Source organism: Crotalus tigris, unplaced genomic scaffold (genome assembly GCF_016545835.1).
Source record: "Crotalus tigris isolate CLP2741 ecotype Arizona unplaced genomic scaffold, ASM1654583v1 scf7180000021329.891317, whole genome shotgun sequence".
NCBI lineage: Eukaryota > Metazoa > Chordata > Lepidosauria > Squamata > Viperidae > Crotalus > Crotalus tigris.
Genome location: NW_024098456.1, coordinates 610,522 through 636,220, shown reverse-complemented (window position 1 = coordinate 636,220; position 25,699 = coordinate 610,522). Strand labels below are relative to the sequence as shown.

The window sequence follows — 25,699 nt, the reverse complement described above, 5'->3', positions numbered from 1 at the left end:
GGGGTTAGGGTTTTTTCTTTTTCTTTTTTACTAATTTTTAATATTTATTTTTATCTATTTGAGAAGGTAAGAGATGCTGAATGAAATTTGGTGGAAAAGTTTTTGCTTCATTCTTCATATCAATAGTTACCTGAAAAATGAAATTTCATAAATTTCAACTTCTCCTTTTAGATGAATAGAAGAGTTTCAGGATGAAGTTGTGTTTTTTTTTATTTTAATAAAACTTAAAATACAAAATAAAATGAATGTTGAAATTATAACTACTTCAATCATCACCTGTAAGTATGAAATGACTTCCAAGAATTTTATTAAGTTCAAAATTGAATTCTTATTATGTAGTATAACATATATGCAATTTATGATTTAACCTGTATTTTATTGTTGATTAGGGTATAATATTGCTCACATATTTCTCATATTTTTCAGTGAATCTATAAGTTTAGAATGTGGTATAGTAAGCATAAACAGATTGGAATGGTTTGTAGGTCCTGTAAATGACTACATTTTTTATTTTAAAAAAACATAAATATACAGTCATGTGAAAAAGTAATTAAACCCTCTTTGAGTTCTATTGTTTCATATGTAAAGACATAGTAAAAATAATCTGGTCCTCAGCTGTTCTTAAAAGAAGGTAAATGAGATCTCAGATGAACAACAAGACATGACATATTACACTATATAGTATCATGAATTATTTTATGAAAAGAAAACCAAAAATGAAGCCAAATAAATGCATAAAATAAATTATATTAAAGATAGATCATTAGCTTTTAGAAGCTAAAATAATATGTCTTGTTTGTGTTTTCTCTGGCAAAAAAATTATTTTAGTTTTATATGACTTTAAAATAAAGGGATTTCTATACCCTTGAAATATACACAGTAAGAAAATTTGATAGCATTTGACTTGATATCAGAAGAAAAACTTTTTAACGTATAATATGTATTGTTGGTGAATTGTTTCAGGAAGAATTGACATAATTCACAATGTTTCTCAATTATTTCAGGGGGAAAATACTTAAACCCATTAAGAGCATTTTAAATGGAGAACAACCAAACAGCTGTAGTGGAGTTTATTCTCCTAGGCTTCTCCCAGAATCATAGAATGCAGTCACTTCTCTTCCTCCTTTTCCTTGCCATTTATACCACAACTTGGCTTGGAAATTCCACCATTATAATTACAGTATTTCTCACCCCTGTTCTGCATACATCCATGTATTTCCTGCTTGCTAACTTGGCTGTTGTAGACATCAGTGAATCTTCTGTCACATCACTCAAAATGTTGTGGAATCTCTTCCACCACACTCATACCATCTCCTACAATTGGTGCATTATACAGATTTTCTTCTTTCACTTAACAGGGGGCACAGTAGTCTTCTTACTAATTTCAATGGCTGTTGACAGATATATTGCTATTTACAAGCCCCTACAATATTTAATTATCATGAAGAAAGAAATTTGCATAGGATTGGTAGCATGGGCATGGTTAGGTGGCTTTGCTCACTCCATTATCCAGGTTGGAGTTCTCCTTCAGCTGCCTTTCTGCAAATCCAACATTTTGGACAATTTCTACTGTGACGTACCTCAACATATCAAGCTGGCATGTGCTGATACATACATACCTGAGCTTCTGATGGTCTGCAATAGTGGACTTCTCCTGACATTAATTTTCTTCACTTTGCTTGTGTCATATACAGCCATCTTAGTAAAGATTAGGAGGCATATAACAGAAGGCAAACATAAGGCCCTTTCCACTTGTGCTGCCCAGATCATAGTTATGAGTTTAAATTTTGTTCCAGGGATGTTCATTTATGACCGCCCTTTCAAGGTATTTGAAGCAGACAAGATTGTTTCAGTGCTCTACACTCTTTTGACCCCAATGCTGAATTCCATGATCTTCACTCTTCGTAATAAGGAAATGAAAGTTACTATTAAAAAGCTCATGAGAAAATGCTATCTTTCTAAATAGACAGAAGCACCACAGTGTATTTGAGAAAGAGATGAAAGATAATTTAAAGCTCAGCCCCCCCCCTGTGGCACAGCTCTTTAAATTGGTAACTGCAAGCAGGAGAAGGAGAAAACATGCTCACTCATTTTGCTAGAGTCCTGGAACAATGATTGAATTGGATGCAGTATTCCAAATTGCATCCAATTTTCATCCCCACAGTATAAAAAGATGTTGAGACACCGGAAAGAGTGTAGAGAAGAACAACAATGATGATTAGGGGGATAGAGGCTAAAATTGATGAAGAATGGTTGCAGGAATTGGGTTGTCTAGTAGAGTGAAAAGAAGGACTAGAGGAGATGTGATAGCAGTGTTCCAATATTTAAGGGACTGCAAACAAAGACGAAGGGGTCAACCTATTTTCCAAAGCACCAGAAGACAAGATAAGAAACTAATGGATGGAAACTAATCAAGGAGAGAAGCAATCTAGATCCAAGGAGAAATTTCCTAATGGTGAGAACAATTAACTGGTGGAACTGCTTCCCTTCAGAAGTTGTGGTTGCTCCATCACTGGAGGCTTTTGAGACTGGACAGCATTTGTCTAAAATGGTATAGGGTCTCCTGTTTGAGCTGTGGGTTAGACTTCCAATGTCCCTTCCAACTAGTTTATTCTATGTTATTACTCATTAGTAACTCAGAATAATATTTGCTTTGTTTTAAGAGGATGTAACCCTAAGCAATTCAAATATTCTAGGTCATGGGTGTCAAACTCATGGTATCACATGATGTGTCACAACATTTTTTACATTGCCGGAGCTGGGATGGGTGTGGCCTATGCCTGATGTAACCGGCCTGTGGGCTGGCAGTTTGACACCCCTGTTCTGGGTTATTTTGTTTTCTACTTTGTTTTCTGACAATTTTCAAATTTTGCTCATAAAATGTATTGCTCTTCCAAAATGTTCTTCATGTTTTTATCATCATTTTGACAAAATTTGTGCAATTTTTTAAATATGTTTTATGACTACACATTGGATGCTGACTAACATAAAGTTATACAAGGGATAACCAACAGGGATTACCTACAGGATCCAGGTTTTGTTCTTTGGTCCTGGAATTTAGCTCTGACCATTTCCACATGCTTTTCAAATGTCCTTGTAATTCTTTACAAATAGAAACTGGTGATCTGTTCCACCTGTTTTCACTCCCCTGCATAAAACAAAAGTATTGTATCAAGGATAGTAATAGCAATAGCACTTAAACTTACAATATATACTACTTCGTAGTGCTTCACAGCACTCTCTAAGTAGTTTACAGAGTCATCACATTGCCCCCAACAATTTGGGTCCTCAATTTATTGACCTCAGAAGGATGGAAGGCTGAGTAAAGCTTGAGCCGGTCAGGACTGAATTCCTGGCAGTTGGCAGAGTTAGCCTGCAATACTGCATTCTAATCCCTGAACACCATGGAGGATATCTATCTATAATTGGGTTAATTAATGATACCATGGCATCCTTCAAATCTCTAGATTCAAGGAGAATATCTTGGTTCATTACATGATAGGTTAACCTTGTTGCATCCAAAGTGTTAATGGTAGTGAAGTCAGAATAACAGTTTTGGATGAGAATGATCAAATTGAATAATCCTTTTTGTTAAAAAAAAATTCTCCCTCCATAAAAGTATTCTACCTAATCAAACATGAATCAGTTTTTATCTTTCTTCCTCCCCCATCCTCTTTGGCTCATTTTCTGTTTGTTGCTATTTAGAGCATGATATAAGTCCAGAAAGTTAAATCATAACTGGCAAATTGTGTTTTCAATCAGAATGAATGTCTATATCATCTCATAAAGAATTTTCCAAAACTAGCTTTTCTTCATCTAAGTTGCTCTACATTCCACTTATATTTTTTTAAAACACATTTTATTGGTTTTTTAATTCTTAAGAAAAGATACTCATGACACACTGTGGTGTTTGGGTAATCAAACATTCAAAAGTGAAAACATATATAAACAACTCAGCTCAATACATTCACTATCCCCTCTCTATTTCCCTCAAATAGTATAGTACATTTAAAATATTCCATTTCTAATTTAAATTTCTATTATTGCTAAACCTGTTTTAAAACTTTGTCAGTTTACAATTACCATAATCAAATTTAACTTTAAATCAACAAATTATCAATTCAGGTATCCCTTCTGGATATATTCTAATTCTTAATCTCTCACATCCCTCATTTTATCACCAATCTCATTTATTTCTTCTTCCACTACGCAATAAATATCATAATTAAAACAAAATATTAATCTACCCTTTACATATATAATCCTACAATCGATCAATCTCTTTAAGGTAACAAAATAATATTAAAGCTTAAATCATTTCAATTCATTAAACAAAATTCAAATTTCATCCAATTGATTATCATGCCTTATCACTTCTATGTTATCATACAAAAAGGTCATCTTAAAACACTCAGTTAAATATTGAAACCATCCAAATCTAAAAAATCAACATTTTTTCAATTAGAATACATAATAATTTTCATCAAAATAAATCTATTATTCCAAAAGGTACATTCTTAATCTATTCAAAATATCTATTCTAATAATCACCCTCTCTCTATATATATAACTCTAAACTCTAACTCTAAATCTTAAGTCTTAAAAAAAATCCATAAATCCAACATTGCCTTTTAAATTTTAAATTTCTTGTTTTAGTCTGATTCTAGCTTTTTTTCTGTGCCAGGCAGGTTTCCATAACCACGCTTCCCTTTCATCCAGTAACTCTCTTCTTGTTGCTTGCCGTGCCCTTTGAAATGATAGGAATCCCATCCTCTGCATTAGGCATCTATTTCTCTCACCCTTAAAGCATTGCTGCTTTGTAGTTTCAAATCTCAGTCTTTGCTTCTTCTGTTCCTCAAAATTACAAATGAAATGTTTTTTAGGATAAGTTCCTCTTTTATCTCTGTTGGTTCCTCTCCTAGTATGTCAGATGTAGTCTGGACATCAGTTTGAATGTTTAATGTGAGATTTCTGGATCTTAATTCTGTAGTAAACTCTTTGATCGTAGCACATATTTCTGCAGTAGCCTTGTAAATCTTTTCCAATATAAGTTTACAGTTTAATTGTAGCTGACATTTCTCCATTTTGATAGTAGTTAAAAAGAGTCTCTTTTTTATTTTTTGTGGAGGCTATATTTAATAAAAGTCAGGCAGTATCCACCTCCACAATTCCCACAGTTGTACAGCTTATCTTTTCTCTTCAAAAATACTTTGAAGAACAGTTCTATTCCAGCTTCAAAAAGTAACCAGAAATTGCAGTATTAAATTTTCAGCACTAGATGTCCTCAGTAGGTTATAAAAGATCTTTTCCAGACACCACTTCCTTTTTTCTATCTTTTAAAATATAATGTGAAAAAAGAAATAATCTTCCATCATAGGATGATAGTACAGTTCTTAAAGAGAGAAAGAGAAAATTTTCTGTACCCCAGAAAATATGGAAATAAAATATAGTCTTTAAAATTTTGTTCTATTTTTGCACAATGCCTTTCTTCTCAAACATGTAGAAGCTGCTCTTTAAAGCCAGGGAAATAATTCCAACAAGGCTCTTACAGGCACAAAAAACAAAATAGAGTAGAGAGAGTAGCAAGGAAAAGTCTCACTCGGATTCACCATGGGGGTTCTTACAGCTTAGATGTTCTTTGACTTGTGGTTTGAAGCGGCAGGGTGATCATCCATTTTACTGGCCGATCTTCTTCTCCGTCAGCCTTCAGAGGTAGTTCGGACAGCTAGAGGAGCCACTGCTCCTCTTCAGCCACAGCTCCTCTTCAGCAAGCAAAAGCTTCCTCGACAGAAGTCGCACCCTCCAGGGTGACTTTAGACCCACATAAGGGTCTACTGGTGGAGGGAAAGCTAGCCGACAAGGAGATGAGTCTCGCCGTGCGACTAGAGATGCGCGAACCGGAACCAGAAGCCCACATTCCACTTATATATAATACTCAATATAGCACTCAAGGAGAATCATCTATTTATGTTGCAAGGAAAATATGTATTAGCAGTAACTTTAGATACAGCTTAAATAATTATTTCTAGTAACCCTTAGTTTTCTGCTAGCCCACAATTTTCCTTAGGCCTGAACCCTAAATTCACAAATAAGATGTGAGTCTCCAAAGCATTGAGCAAGGGCAAATAAAACTACAGCATATATTGTGCAATGTTGAAGGTGAGAAACACAGCTTTCAAATCAGGTGATACAGCAGCACTTAGAATAGCAAGAGCTGATTTGAGGCATGCTATAAAATCAGCAAAGTAGGCCTATAGTCACAAAATGCAGAATTTTTTTCAAGATCCTATGGACTCGAGATGTATATGGCAAGGTATTCAGGCAGCTTCCTAGACATGTAAGGAGGCATGGACTCTCTAAACAAGCTAAATATGTTTTTTGGATGGTTTGAGGCCACAAAGAATGTTCCAGTAAGGAAGGGTGTTCCCCTTCCTGATGAGCAGGTACTCAGGTTTGATACAACTGCTGTTCAGAAAGTCCTGCAGAAAATCAATACTTGGAAAGCTGCAGATCCTGATAATATCCCTGGGTAAGTACTTAAGGAGTGTGCTGACCAGCTGGCTACTATTATCACAGACATCTTCAATCTCTCATTGCATTAGGTCATGGTTCCATCATGTTTTAAGGCTACCATCATTGTACCAGTGCTCAAAAACTATAATCACATGCCTTAATGATTACCGTCCAGTTGCATTTACTTTATGATGACGTGTTTTGAGAGATTGGTAAAGGATTATATGATTTCATGCCTTTCCCCTACATTTGACTCATTACAGTTTGCCTATCAGAAGAACCATTCTGTAGAAGATGCACTTCCCTTTGTGCTTCATCTTAGCTTAGCTCCTCTACCTGGAGGAGAAGAATACTGATATGTGAAAGCTGTTTGTTGATTTTAGTTCAGCTTTTTACCCAATCATCCCTCAGCGTCTGGTGAACAAACTGGGCCTATTAGTTTTAATATTCCTTTATGTAATTGGATACTTGATTTCCTTATTAATAGGCCCCAGGTTGTGTGAGTTGAAAAGAAAGTTTCCAATTCCATCTCCTTGAGTATGGGTTCACCAAAGTGCTGTGTCTTGAGTCCACTACTGTTCACCTTGATGACCCATCATTGGCGTGCCAAATCTGCTTCAAATCATATTGTGAAATATGCAGATGACATGACTGTGGTGGGTCTTATCCAGGATGACAATGAAGATCCTTATAGGGAAGAGGTGAAGGCTCTAGTGAACTGGTGCAATAAAAGTAACCTGGTTCTAAATGTTGATAAACAAAGGAGATCATTGCAGATTTTAGAAAGAGCCAGCATAGTCATACTCCACACAGTATTAAGGTTGCAGCTATAGAGGTGGTCAACAATATTAAGTATCTGGGGGTGCAGATAACTAATAATCTGAATTACTCACTCCACATGTCATCCTTAGTAAAGCGTGCAAACCAGCATCTGCATTTCCTGTGTCAGATGAGAAGATCACATCTTTCTCTTTCTGTCTTGGCCACTTTTTACAGAGGCATGATTGAGAGCATTTTAACAAACTGCATAAATATAAATGTTATGCACTTAGAGCTCAAAACATTGCTAGTGACCCAACACACTTGCTTTATGGTCCATTTCTGTTGCTTCCCTCTGGGAAGAGGTTTCAAACTATTTCTAGTAGGGCTACATGGTTCTGTAATAGCTTTGTTCCCTATACCAGGGCTTTTTAACTGGTGGTACACGTACCACTTGTGGTACTTTGCCACATGGCAGGTGGTACATGATTGCTAGCCAAGTGTAGCAGGGGAGAGGAATGAGCTGAAGTGAGCCAAGCCTGAGGGAGAGGCATCTGAGCTGCAGGACTGTCTGGGCTTAGCAGAAGCCCCAAGAGCTGGCAGGGCTCCAACTGATTGGCTCCAGCTGATTGTGCTTCCAGAAGCAGCTCAAAGCTGTTGGTGAACTGAAGAAAAATGGGGGGAAGAGAGGAGAGGCTGTAAAAGAATGTAGTTTGGGTGGGGGAAGGGGAAAAAAAGACAACAAGAAAAATTTAATCCCTTTAAACAAATGTAATTAGTTTTACCCCCTTTAACTGAGTCTATCTGTGGCTTTTAGAAAGTTTACTTTGGAGGTAAAACTGGCTTAATTTAAAGCTAAAGCTTTTTGCAATTGCCGGAGCCTTTCAGTCTAGAATTGCAAGATTCTGACATGTGACATGCCTCAGGCAGCTTAAAGAGGCAAAAAAATATAGAGTTTGTGTTTCTTTATTTTCTTGCTTTGCACTTTATTCATGTATAAGTGCAATAAGTTATCTTAGGACAATCTAGGATTTTATTTTTGCTCTTGTGACATATCATCAGGATAATCTTGTAACTTGTATCCAGTCTTTGGTCTTTGTTCAAATATCTTTGCTTGTGTTTAATTCTTTGTTTCTCTGTCCTCCATGACTCTCTCACTTATTTTACTTTTTGATGGTTCTTCTTTCCTTGCTCTGTCTTACTGATTCATTTATCCAATATTCATTTGCTTTAGCTGAGAAAAACCTGTATATCCTGTATAAAATATTTTCCAAATCCAGTTTGTCATTCAATAGAATAAGAATAGACTAGAATAATAACTTTTATTGTCACTTTCAATATACACTAATTGGTATACATTAAAATGAAATTTTGTTACATACAGCTCTCAAAGGTTCACCACCTCCAATATACACTACATAAATAGGACACAATAAATAAATAAATAAATAAATAAATAAATAAATAAATAAATAAATATGCTTATACCCACATATATTATATGACACAGAGAAACAACACAGTCTAGTTTGGTTTATGTATACATGTGCATGGCAAGAAAAATGAATCTTGAGAGTTTAGCAGATGAATGGCGTAGGGCAGGACTTTTCAACCTTTTCACAAATTGTACCACTTTTAGGACATGAAAATATTTGAGTACCACCAGTGCTTAGCAAGGTGTCAAAAACTTGATAATTAAAAAAGGGGGGGATTTTGGGTTTTACTGATTAGATTCATTTGCTGTTATAGAAATGGCTAGTTTATAATATTATGGAAAAATAAAAAGTTGAGGTTCAATGTTAATGCTACCATCAAGTATGTTCTTTTTTCCTTCCCCCCCTCACTTTTCCCCTTTTTCTTCCCCACTGTGTCCTACTATTTGCTTTTGTATTTTTGTATTTTATTTTATAATCTAATAAACTATTACAAACTATACAAAAAAAGAAAAACAGCACCAGTTTTAATTTCTTCAGTGGCTGTTCCTTTGCTGAATCACTTTCCCTTTGCACTGACAAATGTATGATGAATTTATCCATGTTTATTAATATGCACCACTACCAGCTAGTTCAAGGGTCTTCAAACTTGGCACTTTTAAGACTTGTGGACTTCAACTCCCAGAATTCCTCAATCCTCATGGCAACAGGTCTTTAAGTTGCTAAGTTTGTAGACTCCTGTACTGGTGAGACCACATTTGGAATTGTGCATCCAGTTCTGGCCCCCATGATCCAAAAAAGATGTTGAGATCCTAGAAAGAATGCAGAGAAGAACAATAAAGGTGATAAGGGGTCTGGAGGCTAAACCATATGATGAACAATTGAGAGAAATAGAGAAGTCTAGACTAACAAGACTGGAAGAGATATTACAGCAGTTTTCCAGTACTTGAGGGCCTGTCACAGAGGAGAGGCTGCAGGACAAGAAGTAACAGGTGGGAATTTTTTTAAGAGAGATCCAACCTAGAATGAAGGAGAAATTTCACTGTCAGAACAATTAATCAGTGGAATGGTTTGCCTCTGGAAGTTGTGGGGTGCTCCATTGCTTCAGATTTTTAAGAAGAAACTGGACAGCCATTTGTCCAGAATGTGATAAGATTTGCCATGGGCAAATGATTGGTATAGAAGAAATACGAGGTCCCTTCAGACTTATTGTTCTATGTTCATACTAAAGAAAAGGAAATCAATGTAGACAAAATTGGTACCAAGTACTATTGCTATCCTTGAACAGTTGTGAGAGTAATAGTATGTCAAACCTAGTTCATTTTTCCAGTCCAAATTTATCCATGTGAGTTTATTATCACCTACTATCAGGATTGCATAAGAGCTACAAATCCATTTTGAGTCTCCTGTAATTTTAATATTGGAAACTATAGTGCAAGATTTAAATAAAGTTAGTTAACCCCCCTCCCCAATTTCTCTTTTGCTTGGCACTACAAATTTGTATGATTTTGCCTTACCCTAGGTGTCTTCATTTATCATGTAATCTTTAGCTCTTCTCCAACTTGTTAAATTTGATACCTAGATTCTTCTCCATTCCTACTTAATCCTCTAGAAGAATCTTACAATTTCATCAGTAAAAAAACAGCTTCTGTTGATAGCAAAGTAATAAATTACAACTGTTAAGAAAGTTCTACAATTTTTTTCCAAGGGTAGCCTGAAATGGACAAGAGAAACTCCATTCCAACCTGGGAAGGATACCAAAAAAACCCTTAGTTATCAATATTCAACAAAACATCTCTAAGCAGATACAAGATGTCATTTGTGTATATATACTTTTATTTTTTTCTGAAAATATAATAGCTTAAACCTTGAGATATTGGGATAATAATTTCAGTATGCAGAGCTGTTATTGATAAAGAATGACTAGATTCAGATGAAGGATGTTCTGAATAGGGTTGTACTCCTTCAGAAAAAATAGGATATGAGTGTGTTGAGGGCAACTGGATTTAAATATGATGCTTGTAGTAAAAGTGAATTTGTGCAATTATGAAAAGTGTTGCAACTATGACACTTTTCAATCTGGCTGCAACTAATGAGAGATATTGTGTTACAACTTTGGTTATTGTTGCTATTGGAATAAAAAGCAGTGGCTAAGCTATTGACTGGTTCAAAATACAGAGATCAGAGAATGCCTTTACTTAAAGAGCTGCATGGCTCCTAGATGGTAGAATACTTAGTAAGATATCAGTTATTAAAAATGTAGGTGCTAAGGCTGATTTTTATGGCCTAGAGTCTTATTATCTGTGGAACCTCCTTTCCATCTATGAACAAATGAGAGAGGCGCTCCTGAAGGTACTAGTAGACAAAGGACCTTCTGATATGATCTCCTGTTGGATCCCAGGCTGTGGAATGTAATCCCTAAAAAGGCTTGTTTGGCTCTTGTTCTCCCAGTATTTATGAAGATAATAGACACACATCTCAAGTATTCAATGTTAGTTATTTCCTTTACTGGTTTTAATGACTTTATTTCAATGTTGTAAGTTGCCTTAAATTTTAGAACAGGAAGTTGGATTTTACAGTAAGTTCCAGAATATATGAAAATATAAAATAGGAATAATAATAATATTAATAATAGCTCATTTAGTTTTCCATATTTCCTGAAACAAACTGCTGATAATGGGTTCTGTGTTGTGCTATAATTTTAAACTATCCTCCAAAACATTTTCACGAACAAAAAAGAGAGATGCTTTTCAAATGTGATGTGTGTGTGTGTGTGTGTGTGTGTGTGTGTGTGAGAGAGAGAGAGAGAGAGAGAGAGAGAGAGAGAGAGACTAACAGAAGGCAAGACATAATGAAATAAATCAAGACTAACTTTACATGCACCAAATAAATTTGTCAGAAAAAAATGTCCACAAAGTTGATGGTTTAAGAAAAAACTTTAGTTTATATTATTCATCCCTGGAATGTATTATTCTTCAATAATACATCGCATTTTAATGCAAATGCTTCAATCCTTTTTTGTTTGTCATATCAGATAAAACAAACAATTTAAAACTGAATCTAACTAGTGGCTCTTGCCACAACCTGCTGCAGTTTTAGTGATTTTCATCCTTTTCTTGAGATTTTTAAGTAACTATGATGCATAAAAAAACAAAGATTCACATGCAATAACAGTCAATGGTGCTGTAGCCTCATAGTATATGTAACATTTGCACAACCCCATATAATCTGATGTGAAATAAAATCTAGAGTAGCAACATCAGAACCTGTCAGAAGATTGGGATTTTATTAGAATTCTAAATGTATTATTATGTCTTGAAAAAAAAATTGCACTGGGCATAAACTTGATTCCCAACTCTTTAAGCCAATGATACCATATTTCAGTGGTGGTGAACCTACATGTGCCAGAGGTGGCACTTGGAGCCCTCTCTGTGGGCACCTGCACTGTTGCCCCAGCCCTGCCTCCTCCCACAGCCCCCTCCTCACCAGCAGCCCCCCGGAGGAGAGCCACCCCCAGGCATGACCCATGCAAAGCAGCCCAGCCAAGGACATGATAGCTGGGCAGCAGGGACAAGATTCCGCCTTTGTGCCCCATCGCACACAGATCATGATGCAGGGAATGAGCAGAGGATGTGGTCACCATGGTGCTGCTGTGAACTGTGGCAGGCCATGGAGGTGGTAGGTGGCCCAGCAGGCAGGGTGGAGCAGGGACGGGGTGGGGGTGGTTTTGGATCATTCAGCCTCTAAAAGGTTCACCATCACTGCCATATTTTGTTTGTTATTCTGTGCATCATGATCTTGAATCAACATGGTAGGAGTAATTGCAGAGGTGATCTAATTTATTCTTGTGGGAATCATTCAATTAATAACTTTTCCCATATATTTTTAACTAGTAAATATGAGTTCAATGTCTATCATTAAAAAAAGAGAAAACAGTTGCATTATGTTAGCAGCTTTGTAATCATTCTAATCAATAATTCAAAACTTTCCTAGACATTCCAAATTCTCTCTTATACAGAAACATGCACGTGGAGAGATGAACATTTCTATCTGTTCTGTTAATAGTGGAAACATGCAGGCAAGTACAATGAAAGTTATTTTAAATTGATAAAGAGATGTTTACATCTCCCCTTCCAATTCTTGCAATTCTCATAAAGGAGACAACAAAGATACAGAATGGGAGATTATCATATTAACATAGTGATATTGCAAGTTCTTTGTTATTTCAACTAACATTGTTTTTAAATGAGGCTTTTGTGACATATTATTTCAATCACTTGATAAAAGGGGATTTTTTTCTTTTTTCTTTTTAAAACTATATTTTCCCTCTCTTCCTTTACATTATCTGTTTGATTTATTGATGCCTAATTGATCTTCTTTAAGTTTTTAATTATTCTTTTTTTGGATTTAGATATTGTTTAGCATTTTCACTATTGATTAATAATCAAGATTTATTTTCATCAACTCACAGGTAAATATTGAACTTCAAATTTTACAAATAAGAAATCTAACACAGCACAATTTCAAGAAGTATTAATCCTCCTATAAATTTTCATTAAAACAATATGAATCATATCTTCTTTGGGAAACATTGAAAATATTCTACTTCTGAATTCCTAAGAATTATATATTTATATTTAAGGTTTATTACAGAAAAACAGAATGTTTGCTGATTTGTGTTGACATTTGTAAGATTTAGATTTCAATTTAGCAAAGGACAATAAACATATGCCTATTTGTGTGCATGCGTGTGTAAAGGGAAAAAAAGAGAAATTGTGTGATGCTATAGATTTTCAAAAAAAAAAAAAATATTTTGTGTCTCTGTTTTTTCCAATTTAAACTTTTCCATAAAATATCACTGTGCCATAGACCAGCAAACCATTTTTTAGCCTGATATATTAAATTAATCCAGTCAATGATTGATTATTTTATAATTCAGTAAATTATAAATGAGAAAATTGGATTTATTGACTAACCATTATTGTTTAAATAATGGATAAGTTTATTTAGTGACAACAGCCATTAGATTTCTCACAAAAGATTCAGTACTTTAGAATGTTTAATAAAAGATGTCAGATTTGAATTTGAATATAAGATTAATGTGGAATGCATATGCATATATGATAAATATATTGTGTAAAAATACATACAATACTTTATGCTAATTTTTTTCTGCTAATTTGTATGGAATACAACTATATATAATTTATGCATAGCAAAGTGAAATATAGAGGAAAATGAAATTAACAAATTGCTATTCTTTAGTTTCTCCCCATCTACACTACTATCTTAAATTTGTTCTGTCTGATTTTGTGATTTTAAGAGCATAGATAAAATATATATTTTTATGCACAATTTTTATATAATTTTGAAACATAGAGTAGTTTTTTTCCCTAAAGCAGGCTGCTGTAGGAAATTTTTGTCACTAATACACACTTTACCTTTTTGTCTATCAGATTTATAAGTATAAATATTAGTTTTGAGAAACATAATAACAAAATGATTTATTTTGGATCTAATTATCACTAACAGAGATGAAATGATAGAAGGTGTTGAAGCCAAAGGAACCTTCAGTGATAGTGATCATGCAATATTAGAATTCAACATTATAGAAGCACAAGCAATAGAACCCAGTCAAACTAGAGTCTTGGACTTCAAGAGAGCTAATTTCAATAAACTTAGAGAGGGCTTGGGAAGGATTCCATGGATGAGAATCCTCAAGGGGAAAACAATTCAAGAAGCTTGGGAAATGTTGAAAAATGAGATAATAAAAGCACAGTCTAGCACAATACCAACAAAGAGGAAAAACAACAGTTCTTAAAAGAAACCAGCATGGCTGCATAAAGAACTCTCTGACAAATTGAAAGATAAAAAGGACAAGTATAGAAACTGGAAAGAGGGACATATAACTAAGTCAATCAGCAAATAGCCCAAGCCTGAAAAGATGAAGTGAGGAAAGCCAAGGCTCAAAATGAACTAAGGCTTGCGACCAAAATCCAAAAAAAAAAAAAAAAAGCTTCTTTCAACATGTAAAAAACAAGAAAAAAAGTGAAGGGAACGATTGGTCCATTAGTGGGTGAAAGTGGCAAGAAGATGACAAGCAACAGAGAGAAAGCAGAACTATTTAATTCATTTTTTGCATCTGTCTTTACCCAAAGGGAAAAAAACAGACCAACCTATCAAAAATAGTGCCATAAAAAACAGACTAGGAACACAAGTTAAGATAGGCAAGAAAATGGTAAGTGAGCACCTGTCCAGCCTGGATGAGTTCAAATCGCCAGGACCAGATGGATTACACCCCAAGGTTCTCAAGGAACTGGCAGATGTGATCTCGGAACCACTGACCTATATTTTTCAAAGATCCTGGAGCACAGGGGAACTACCAGAGGACTGGAAAAGAGCTGATGTAGTTCCCATCCTTAAAAAAGGAAAAAAATGGATCTGGGAAATTACAGACCTATCAGCCTGACCTCAATACCTGGGAAGATCCTGGAAAAGATAATCAAACAACGAATCAGCAAACACCTAGAGGCAAACAAAGTCATTACTAAAAGCCAACATGGGTTTGTCAAAAATAGATCATTCCAGACAAATCTTATTGCATTCTTTGACCAAGTGACAAAATTAGTGGACCAGAGGAATGCTGTGGACATAATTTACTTGGACTTTAATAAGGCATTTGATACAGTAGATCACAACCTACTACTTGATAAGATAGAAAAATGTGGGTTAGACAGCATCACCACCAGATGGATCCATAGCTGGCTGACCAGCTGTACTCAGTGAGTGGTCCTCAATGGAACTGCATCTATATGGAGGGAAGTGTGTAGTGAGGTGCCCCAGGGCTCTGTTCTGGGCCCAGTGCTTTTCAACATTTTCATCAATGATTTGGACAAAGGAATAGATGGGGAACTCATCATATTTGCAGACGACACCAAGCTGGCAGAATAGCCAACACTCCAGAAGACAGGTTTAAGATACAGAAGGATCTGGACAGACTCGAACACTGGGCACTATCTAACAAAATGAAATTCAATGGTGAAAAAAGTAAGGTTCTACATTTAGGCAAGAAAAACCAAATGCACAAGTACAACGTAGGTGGCACCTTGTTCAATAGTAGTAAGTGTGAGAGGGACCTCGGAGTCCTAGTAGACAATCACCTAAATATGAGCCAGCAATGTGCTGCAGCTGCCAAAAAGACCAACACAGTGCTAGGCTGCATTAACAGAGGGATAGAATCAAGATCAAGTGAAGTATTAATACCACTTTACAATGCCTTGGTAAGGCCACACTTGGAATACTGCATCCTGTTTTGGTCACCACGATGTAAAAAAGATGTTGAGACTCTAGAAAGAGTACAGAGAAGAGCAACAAAGATGATTAGGGGACTGGAGGCTAAAACATATAAGGAACAGTTGCTGGAATTGGATATATCTAGTTTAACGAAGAAAAGGACAAAGGGGGACATGATAGCAGTATTCCAATATCTCAGGGGCTGCCACAAAGAAGAGGGAATCAAGCTATTTTCCAAAGCGCCTGAAGGCAGGACAAGAAGCAATGGGTGGAAACTAATCAAGGAGAGAAGCAAACTAGAACTAAGGAGAAACTTCCTGACAGTTAGAACAATTAATCAGTGGAACAACCTGCCTCCAGAAGCAGTAAATGCTCCAACACTGGAAGATTTTAAGAAGAGACTGGACAGCCATTTGTCCGAAATGCTATAGGGTTTCCTGCCTGAGCAGGGGGTTGGACTAGATGACCTCCAAGGTCCCTTCCAACTTTACTACTACTACTACTACTACTACTACTACTACTACTACTACTACTACTATTATTATTATTATTATTGATCATTGCACAGTCAGCCAGATGTTCAGACTGGATTTGGCATTTTGTCTATCTATCGAGTCCTTACCCAGGACCTGGGATATGCAGATGTGGATGTTTGATGGTATTACAGATATCGTTGCAGGATGGAAGCAGTTCCTAGTAAGGCCGCCTTTTGCAATTGACTAATAGCGAATTTGTCAATGCCAATGGTGTTCAAGTGGTGCTCCAGTGTATTATTATTATTATTGTTGTTATTGTTATTGTTATTGTTATTATTATTATTATTTGTGTATTCAAGTCATATTTGACCTTTGGCAACTTCCTGGATTACTTGCTCCAGTTTTTCCATCAAGATTTCAGAAGTGGCTTGTCATTGTTTTCTTCCAAGGGCTGAAAGAGAGTGATTGGACCAAGGTTACTAAGTTGCCTAAGGGTCTAAATCTCACAGTCTCCTGGGTTCTGGCTTGATATCTTAAATATTACAATTAACCTGCTTTATATTTGTCAAATAAATATGAATATTTATATTTAATAAATACCCCATATTTATACAGAAAATATAGATCAATTGACTAATCAAATGTGTGTCAAAATTTTTCTTTTCTATAAATACAGTAATAGGACCATTTTTTTTCTGAAACACCTCTTATGTAACATAATGGGTTGTAAAAAACAAGTTTTCTGTTCTTTAATATTTGCATTGAAAACAGAATTTCAGCTGAATTTCAATTTCCTTTTTTTCTATAGGTTATCCATAATCACAGTATGATCAATGTAGTCACAAGGACCAGAAACAGATGGAGACAAAAAAGAGAGCATGACTTGTTTTTGAATGTATGAAATCCATAATAAAACTTTTTTTTCACATTTTCTTTTTAATCCCACAATATTCAATAGTTATGATAGTTAGCAAAGACCCACTTACCTAGGTGTCAACACAATTCATTCTGCATGATATTTAAAATATGCAGATTTTGAAATATTATGTACGTCTATATGTCTATATAATTAATTATAATAAGTAAAAAGAAGTTGCTATGATTTTGGATGGGTTGAATGTTAGGCTTTGTGAAAACAGAAATGTGACTACAAAGATGATTTCTGTTTATTGTTAAATGGTATAATCAGATATAATACATGGAAAATATATATCTAAGGAAGTCTAAGGTGGATGCTTGTAAATATAATGCTTACAAAAATAAAGGGAACACATAAATAAGACATCCTATACATTTGTGTTCCCTTTATTTTTTTGAGCAGTATAGTTTCCTTAGAGAAATTTAGTTCTTGATTTTTTATTATATACATCTCCTATAGTTCTTTTGCTCATAATAAATATGTCTTTTTGATGATATCTAGGAGTTTCACAGCTGAAGAAGTCATTCATGGTTGACTCCATCAGTTGATAGTATAATGAAGAACCAGACAACTGTGACAGAATTCATTCTGCTTGGATTCTCTGCAACCAAGAGACTGGAACCTCTGATTTTTGCTTCTTTTTGTATTACATATACTATAGCTTTGCTGGGCAACCTTGTTATTATTACATTAGTATGGTATGATCACAGCCTCCATAGCCCAATGTACATCTTTATTGCCAATTTATCTTTTTTAGAGACTCTTTACACTACCACTGTTATTCCCAAAATGCTAGTCAACTTCATGAATAAAAGGAAATCAATTTCCTCTCAAAATTGCATTTTGCAAGCTTACTTCTACTTTTCAGCAGGCTCCTCGGAGTTCTTCCTTTTGGCAGTCATGTCATTTGACCGTTATATTGCCATTTGCAATCCACTGAGGTACACAGCTATCATGAACACATCATTTTGCATCAAACTCTTAGCTGCTTCTTGGATGTGGGGCTATTTTGTTGTGATCACACCAACCACCTTGTTAGACCAGCTGCATTTCTGTGGTTCTAACACCATCAACCATTTCTTTTGTGATGTTGATCCTCTACTAAAGTTGGCCTGCTCTGATACAGGAACTATTGAGATTATTAATTTTGTAAATTCAGCATTGCTCCTTTTAGGATCATTGCTGGTAACAGGGATCTCCTATATTTTTATCATTGCAACAATAATTTGCATCCCTTCAGCCAAAGGCCGCCAGAAAGCATTTTCAACATGTGCTTCACACCTGATTGTAGTGATTCTATTCTATGGAAGTTCTATTTTCATTTATGTTCAGCCACAAAAAAACCACTCATTAGATCTCAACAAAATGGCCAGCATTCTGAATACAGTGATAACTCCACTATTGAATCCCTTCATTTATTGCCTGAGAAACAAGCAAGTTAAGGAAGCCTTGGCACACTTTACCAGGAAGAAAATATCCCCAATGATTAATCTCAAAATTCTAAAAAAGGGGAATAGGTCTTTGCACTGCGTGTAATAATAGTTCAAAATGAATGAAATTATGTGTCCACAGAAGAGGGTTAGTTTCAAAGACCACCTACAATGTCCTCATGCATTTAAGATTGCAATTTTATAAAATTTATCTAGAAGCTGATTCGGTTTAATTCAGAAGTGCCTATTCCTGTGCAAATCTTCACTGTCCATGAGTAAAGTTTAACTTTCATATTTTATCTTAACAATGGTGATTGGAGGGGGAAAAATGATGCTGCAAATCTTTCCCACTCCCCATGGTGTCCCTCAAATTCTGATGACTCTAGATGAGAGTTCTGACAACAGGGGGGTGGGGAATGTTTCAAAAGAAAGGAATGGCAAGGGAAGGGTGTTCAATGTTCCTGGCTCAATTATGGATTGTAAATGAAAACAAAGTAATATCATTCCTGGAGTAGGTATAACAAACTCCTTCTCTCTCTCTCTCTCTCTCTCTCTCTCTCTCCCTATCCCTATCCCTATCCCTATCTCTATGTATCTTCTTTCCCTTTCATTTTCAATATAAGCCTATCTTTTTCAAGACAATCCAAATTTTTCTTAATTATGTCTTCTTCCGATGGTGTTTCTTCATTTTCCCAATACTGTGCAAATAGAATTCTCACTGCTATTAATACATGTAATATTAAATATATACATTTTTGTTAGTGTTCTCTGTAATTATATCTAGAAGAAATATTTCTGGCTTAAAATCTACATGCTTTCTTAAGATTTTCTGTAACCAATGTGTATTTTTGACCTTTTTTTTTTTTTTTGCTTAGGGCATGTCCACAAAAAGTGATAGTATGTACCTGACTTTTGCCTACATTTCCAACAATTATTACACATGTTTTTAAACATTTTTGCTAATCTTGCAGGTGGTAAATGCTATCTATAAAACATTTATATATATATATATATTTTCTTTATAATTAGCTGTCCTTGTTATCTTGTAGTTTCTTTCCCACAAGTTTTGCCATTTTTCTAATTCTAAATTGTGCCCATTTTTTTTTTGCTCAGGTTATCATTGTTTCTTTAACTTGTTCATCTTTCATCTTTAGTTTAACAAAAACTAAAGTACGAGGACAATTTGGAAATAAACCTCCATTTGGTTATCAATGACAGACACTTGCAGATACAGAACTTTTATTATACACATTAGAAAACTACAACATTACATTACTTTTTGACATAATTGCCATTCAAATTGAGGAACTTGTCATAATGTTTTACAAGGTTTGAAATTCCTTAGTAGTAGTCACTTGGCACCAAATCTGGACTATAGGGAGGGTGATCAAAAACATCCCAAAAGAACTGCTTCAAAAATTCTTGGTGTGAGATGCCAAAGGAGTACTGCTAGTGAAGTTTGTGGAGCATGGTTCAACCATCAATTCAGATGTCTACTGTGAACCATTATGAAAACTCAGATGAGTCATCCATAACATGCATCAGGCATGCTGACTTCCAGTGTGGTGGTGGTTCATGATAATGCTTGGCCGCACACCACTAGATGCACTCAAGAACTTTTGAAGCAGTTCCATTGGGATGCTTTTGATCACCCCCTATAGCCCAGATATGGTGCCGAATGAATACTATGAAGAAATTTCAAACCTTGAAAGACATTTTGACAAGTGCCTCAATGTGAATGATGATATTGAAAAGTAATGTATATAAATTTGTTAGATAGATAGATAGATAGATAGATAGATAGATAGATAGATAGATAGATAGATAGATTTTCTCCTGATTTTGAACAGCTGGAACAACTTCCCTATTGATTAGTATTGTCAAAGATAGTGATTGTGTGCCTTCCTCAATTCTGAATCAGATTTTCAGGAATATAATTTTGGAATTTTTTGGATTGACTATGCTTGACAAATTTTATCCCCCCACAAAATCTTTGAATAATTGAAGTTTCTCATTGCTAAAATTCCATACTTCACATGTCACATTTATCATAAATTAACTATACAATAATTTGAATCCAAAATTCAAATATTGAAACAACATTCATGTTTTTCAAGACTTTATTTCAAAATAAAAAGCAAGCTTTTTTTTTTCAGTTTTTGAATAATCTTGGTTGTTCCAAGCAGCAATATTTCAAATGTCATTATCATAAAAATATCATCATAAGAAAACTTGAAATGAATTCATCTGACATTGAAATGTTCCATTTTAATTGTTCTGAAATTATATATTCAATGCTTGGGAGTTGGAAGTGTTTTAAGTTTTGTTGCAGTGGACCACAGCCTTCTCATTAGCTGCAATGAAATTCTAGAAACAAGGCATTACATTTACACAAATTAAGCTTCTATGCTCCAACTTTTGGGACCTATAAAACAGTTGAACATTAAGGACACTAAGTACAAAGATAATACAGAGAGTAACACTATAGCAATATTCCAGTATTTGAAGGACTGCCACAAAGAAGAGGGGGTCAAATTATTTTCCAAAGGACTAGAGGGCAGGCAAGAAACAATGGATGGAAACTGATCAAAGAGAGAAGCAACCTGGAATTAAGCAGAAACTTCCTAACAGTGAGGACAATTAACCAGTGGAACAGCTTGCCTTCAGAATTCGTGGGTGCTCCATCACTGGAGGTTTTTAAGAAGAGACTGGATAGTCACTTGTCTGAGATGGTATAGGACGTTTTCCTGCTTGAGTGGAGGACTGGAGTAGAAGACCTCCAAGGTCCCTTCCAGCTCTATTCTATTATAGAAGATTTCTTTTACATATCTACAAGGCTTACTCTCTGTGTGGTATGTCTCCTCTTGATTAGACCGACATTCTCAGAATTTTCTACATTTCTTTTCACACCTAGTTCTTTTTCTTTCCTTATTCTAATTTATGGAGATATTTACCCATGTAGCTATTTGCTTTCTAACATTAACGATTATATTCAGTTCTATAAAATTTTCATATCTGATCATTATTCCATCCACATCCATGACCGAATCATTACTGAAAATATTAAAAAGTTCCAGGTCTTATTTTGCAACTAGGCCACAACAAAACCACACCAAATATTTTCCTGTCACAGAAGATTCATTTGTGGAGGCTTCCAGTTTTGCACAGTACCCTATGACAGATTTCTGCCTGCTAGGGGACCCTAAATGGGCCTGAAGTTGCACAGTAGAGGTGATAAAGAAGGAGGGAAGTCCCGCTGAGTGCAGAGAGACAGTGGTCGATCTGATCGGTCCAGAAAAAGCCTTCCAGAAACCAGCAAGAAGAAAAGCTAGCTTAACTTCAGAGTCTAGCCCACTGATGGCGAACCTTTTAGAGACCGAGTGTCCAAACTACAACCCAAAACCCACTTATGCATCATTGGGTGCCAGGTGGGTGTGGCCCATTGGCTGGGTGTGGCCCATTGGCTGGGCGTGGCTGTGATGGTAACGGCAGTCTGGGTGGGACTAAAAAGTTCAATCAATCAATTCCAACTTTGTAAGATTTTTTTTTTCCTGCAAGAAGTTGAAACTGACTGATTGAACCTTTTTTTTTTTTTTTTTTTTTTTGCACACGGCGGTGGAGGCCTAAAGCGAAAAAGTGAAGGCCTAGGACTGGGACGATGGCACACGTGCCCACAGAGAGGGCTCTGAGTGCCACCTCTAACACCCATGCCATAGGTTCGCCACCACTGGTCTAGCCCAAGCTACAAGCAGCTGAAGCCCAAAAGCACTATTTTAAGCTGACTGTAAACAACATGCTTGGAACTGGGTAAAAACAGTGATTTTATCTCTTCTACTTGATAATTGTTTTCCTAGGGAAAAAACAACCAAGAAACAAAAAGCCTCTGAAAGTGAGATGAAGGATCTTTGCCCCATCCTCCTACAGATGGAAGTTGTGAATTAAACCCTTAAGTGAGGACAGAAATATACTGAAATGAACTGAATATAAGACCTAAATCTGGATAAGTTTGAAATTGGTGGAATGTGTTAAAATTTCTTTTTAAATCATGAAAATAGAAGAAAATAATTTTTCATTTTGAAAAATGAAAACTGAAAAACAAACTTTAAGGGGGCAAATGACCTTTCTGGATAACAAATACTTATTCAACAGTGACTTTAAAGCTTTCTGCAGAGAAAGGAAAACCCTGATTTTTCTCTATCATGGAAAACCAGAGATCTGTAGAAAGAATATACCAAGAAAAAACAAATACTTTCCATGAGGACATATATGCTATGTTACAACTAATTCAAACAACAATGATCTTAAAACTACGAGGAAATTAAAAATAACTTTGAAAATATAAATGAATGCATCTTTAATTTACAACAAAAAACCTCTCAGAAAATAAAAATAGAGAGTGAGCAGATAAAACAGACAACTGATGAACCAGAGAAGAGAGATTTAAAGATGGAACCTAACATCAGAAGGAAATATGACTCAACCAAGGTGGGAAAAAACTTATAGGAAATAATGGACATGGAAAAGATAACTTATACTTTAAGATCACAAAATAAGTCTGAGGACAAGAAAAAAGATTTGACAAAATGGGTTACAGAGCTACCAGGAGAACTATGAGAATTTAAGAGACAAAAAATGATAAGAGAAATTAAGAGACAAAGAAAGGGAAAAAATTCAATGAATATGAAGAGACAAAACCTTCCTATAAAAACATCTCACCTGATTTGTCTTTTGTACCTACAACACCATCCACAAGACTATGGGATGACTCTTTGATTCAGAGAAACATATTGGTCAGGAAAGATGTCTGGCAAACTAAAAAGTCTAAAATGAAAATCAAGAAATAAGATGATGGGATCTATCAGAGGGAATATTTGAGAATTAAACATCTTTTTAAATATAATTAAAGAAATAGAAAGATTTTGGATATAAATTAATTTTACTTTGAGAAGGATGAGCTCCTCAAGTAATATAGTATTTTTCCTTTCTTTTTTCGTTTGTGTTTTGTGTTTTGACATGAGAAATATAAAAATGTTGAAATATAAAGGAAATGTTTTAGATACTAAAATGAAATTGAACATGAGAAAACTTTGAATGGATAAAAATGCTTTGATTAGATTTAAAAGATTAGATAATTGGATTTATTTAAATGGAACACTTAAAGATTAATCATATACTTGAATATGGTTGAAAAGAAGAGAAAAAATCTGGATATAAACATACATTAGACTAAGAAGGATATGTATTTTAAGTAGTATATTATCTTCTTATTTCTTTTTCTTTTCTTTTTTTCTTTTTTCTTTTTTTTAAAGATATGAGAAATGTAAAAGTGTTGGGATGGCCTGTATGAGGAAAAAGACTTAAATACTTATGTGTAATGAAAATTTTAACCAGTACGGTTATGTGGACTATAGAATTATATAAACTAATTGCTATTTATTTATTTTTTAAATATAAACCCAGACAACATGATGCTTACCAAATATTAAGGTGATTATGTAAAAAAATAAAATAAAACATATTTTTTAAAAAAAAATTATTTGTGGGAAATAATCAGACCATATCAAGGACTACCACACTAATGTTCCACTAGTCCTCTGAATGTTCTGACCCAGCATAGCACCTAAAGATAATACTGTTTTATTTTCTGGGTTGCTATTTGTTCATTTGTTTGTTTGTTTGCTTACTTGCTTGCTTGCTTGCTTACATACTTACTTATTTAAATGTATTAATGCAATTTATTTGGATTATAATTAGTCCAATCTGACAGTAGTCCAATTTAGAGTGCTATAAAATAATTATAATTTAATTATTATAATTTAATTCACTAGTTTGCATAGGTCCATCAAGCAATCAATGAACTGTTTCTGACAACTTCATCCTTTCCTGCTGAAAAAAAAAATTAATAGCAAGTTGGAGCCACTGCTGCTTTCCAAGGTTGGGCAGTGGAAGGAATGAGAGTCAGGGTTAGAATTCAATCTTAGTGAATGCAGATTATTTTCTGAGGAGTTGGAGCCAATACAAATTTATTTCTGTATATTGCTAGTATAGAATCTGGAGGTGTGCAATACTTTGCATTTTATTCAACAGTACTCTATTCCAAGAAAATAGGTAGGAAAAACTTCCTGTCAAGGTAATTGGTAAATGAGGACTTATAAATCTAGAGCTCACATTTTTTATATATATATATCTGAGGTTCAGTGATATGGAGAGCCACAATGGTTTACTGCTTAAGGTACAAGACTAGAAAGTGGTCCAAAATCATCAGCTGGATGATTTTGGACCAATTGTGTTCTCTCTCAGCCCAACTCACCTCATGGAGTTGTATTGGAGAAAAGAGAAAAAGGAAGGTGTGTTGGATAATGTTTACTGCTTTGAGTTATTTGTAAAAGTAATAAAGTCAGGATACAAATAAATAAATAAAACTTGCCATTACACCCTGAATGTTGGATAAGTCATTTAGGTGAAAAATGGCTGTTTTAATTGTTTCCTCTGAGTATGCACTCTGTCATGAAACACACTAGAGAATAGAGTGTTGCAATATAAGAAGGAAAGTTATTTATTATCATCTTCTTATTTTCTTTGTTGAATAAGAACTGGTGAGTTGTTCTCTTTACTGTTTTCTGTATTAATAATAAAATAAAGGTACAGTTAAAAACAAATCCTAATGATTATCCTAGTGCTATGGATAAATATTTTTGTAAAGAATAAATTGTAAATATAAGTAATATATTCTGCAGTTTTTATATTTCTGAGAACACATGAGTGGTGTTTAATTGTTGAAGCTTCTGATAATTTTGATTACTGTGTATCTTCACATGCGTATATAAAAATGAATGCTTGAACTTCTTTTTTTAAAAAATAGTTTATTCATTAATA

General features: G+C 34.8%; 2 protein-coding genes across 2 annotated transcripts; both read left to right on the top strand.

The window, feature by feature from the left end:
* Positions 1-180: 180 nt before the first annotated feature.
* Positions 181-1,966, top strand: LOC120320346 (olfactory receptor 4D1-like). The gene is made up of 2 exons (XM_039369967.1): positions 181-278; positions 1,005-1,966. The coding sequence occupies exon 2, from the start codon at positions 1,040-1,042 to the stop codon at positions 1,964-1,966; it is 927 nt and encodes a 308-aa protein (XP_039225901.1). The 5' UTR covers positions 181-278; positions 1,005-1,039.
* A 15,321-nt stretch (positions 1,967-17,287) lies between these two features.
* Positions 17,288-19,511, top strand: LOC120320361 (olfactory receptor 6M1-like). The gene is made up of 2 exons (XM_039369986.1): positions 17,288-17,369; positions 17,895-19,511. The coding sequence occupies exon 2, from the start codon at positions 17,949-17,951 to the stop codon at positions 18,927-18,929; it is 981 nt and encodes a 326-aa protein (XP_039225920.1). The 5' UTR covers positions 17,288-17,369; positions 17,895-17,948; the 3' UTR covers positions 18,930-19,511.
* The last annotated feature ends 6,188 nt before the right edge of the window (positions 19,512-25,699 follow it).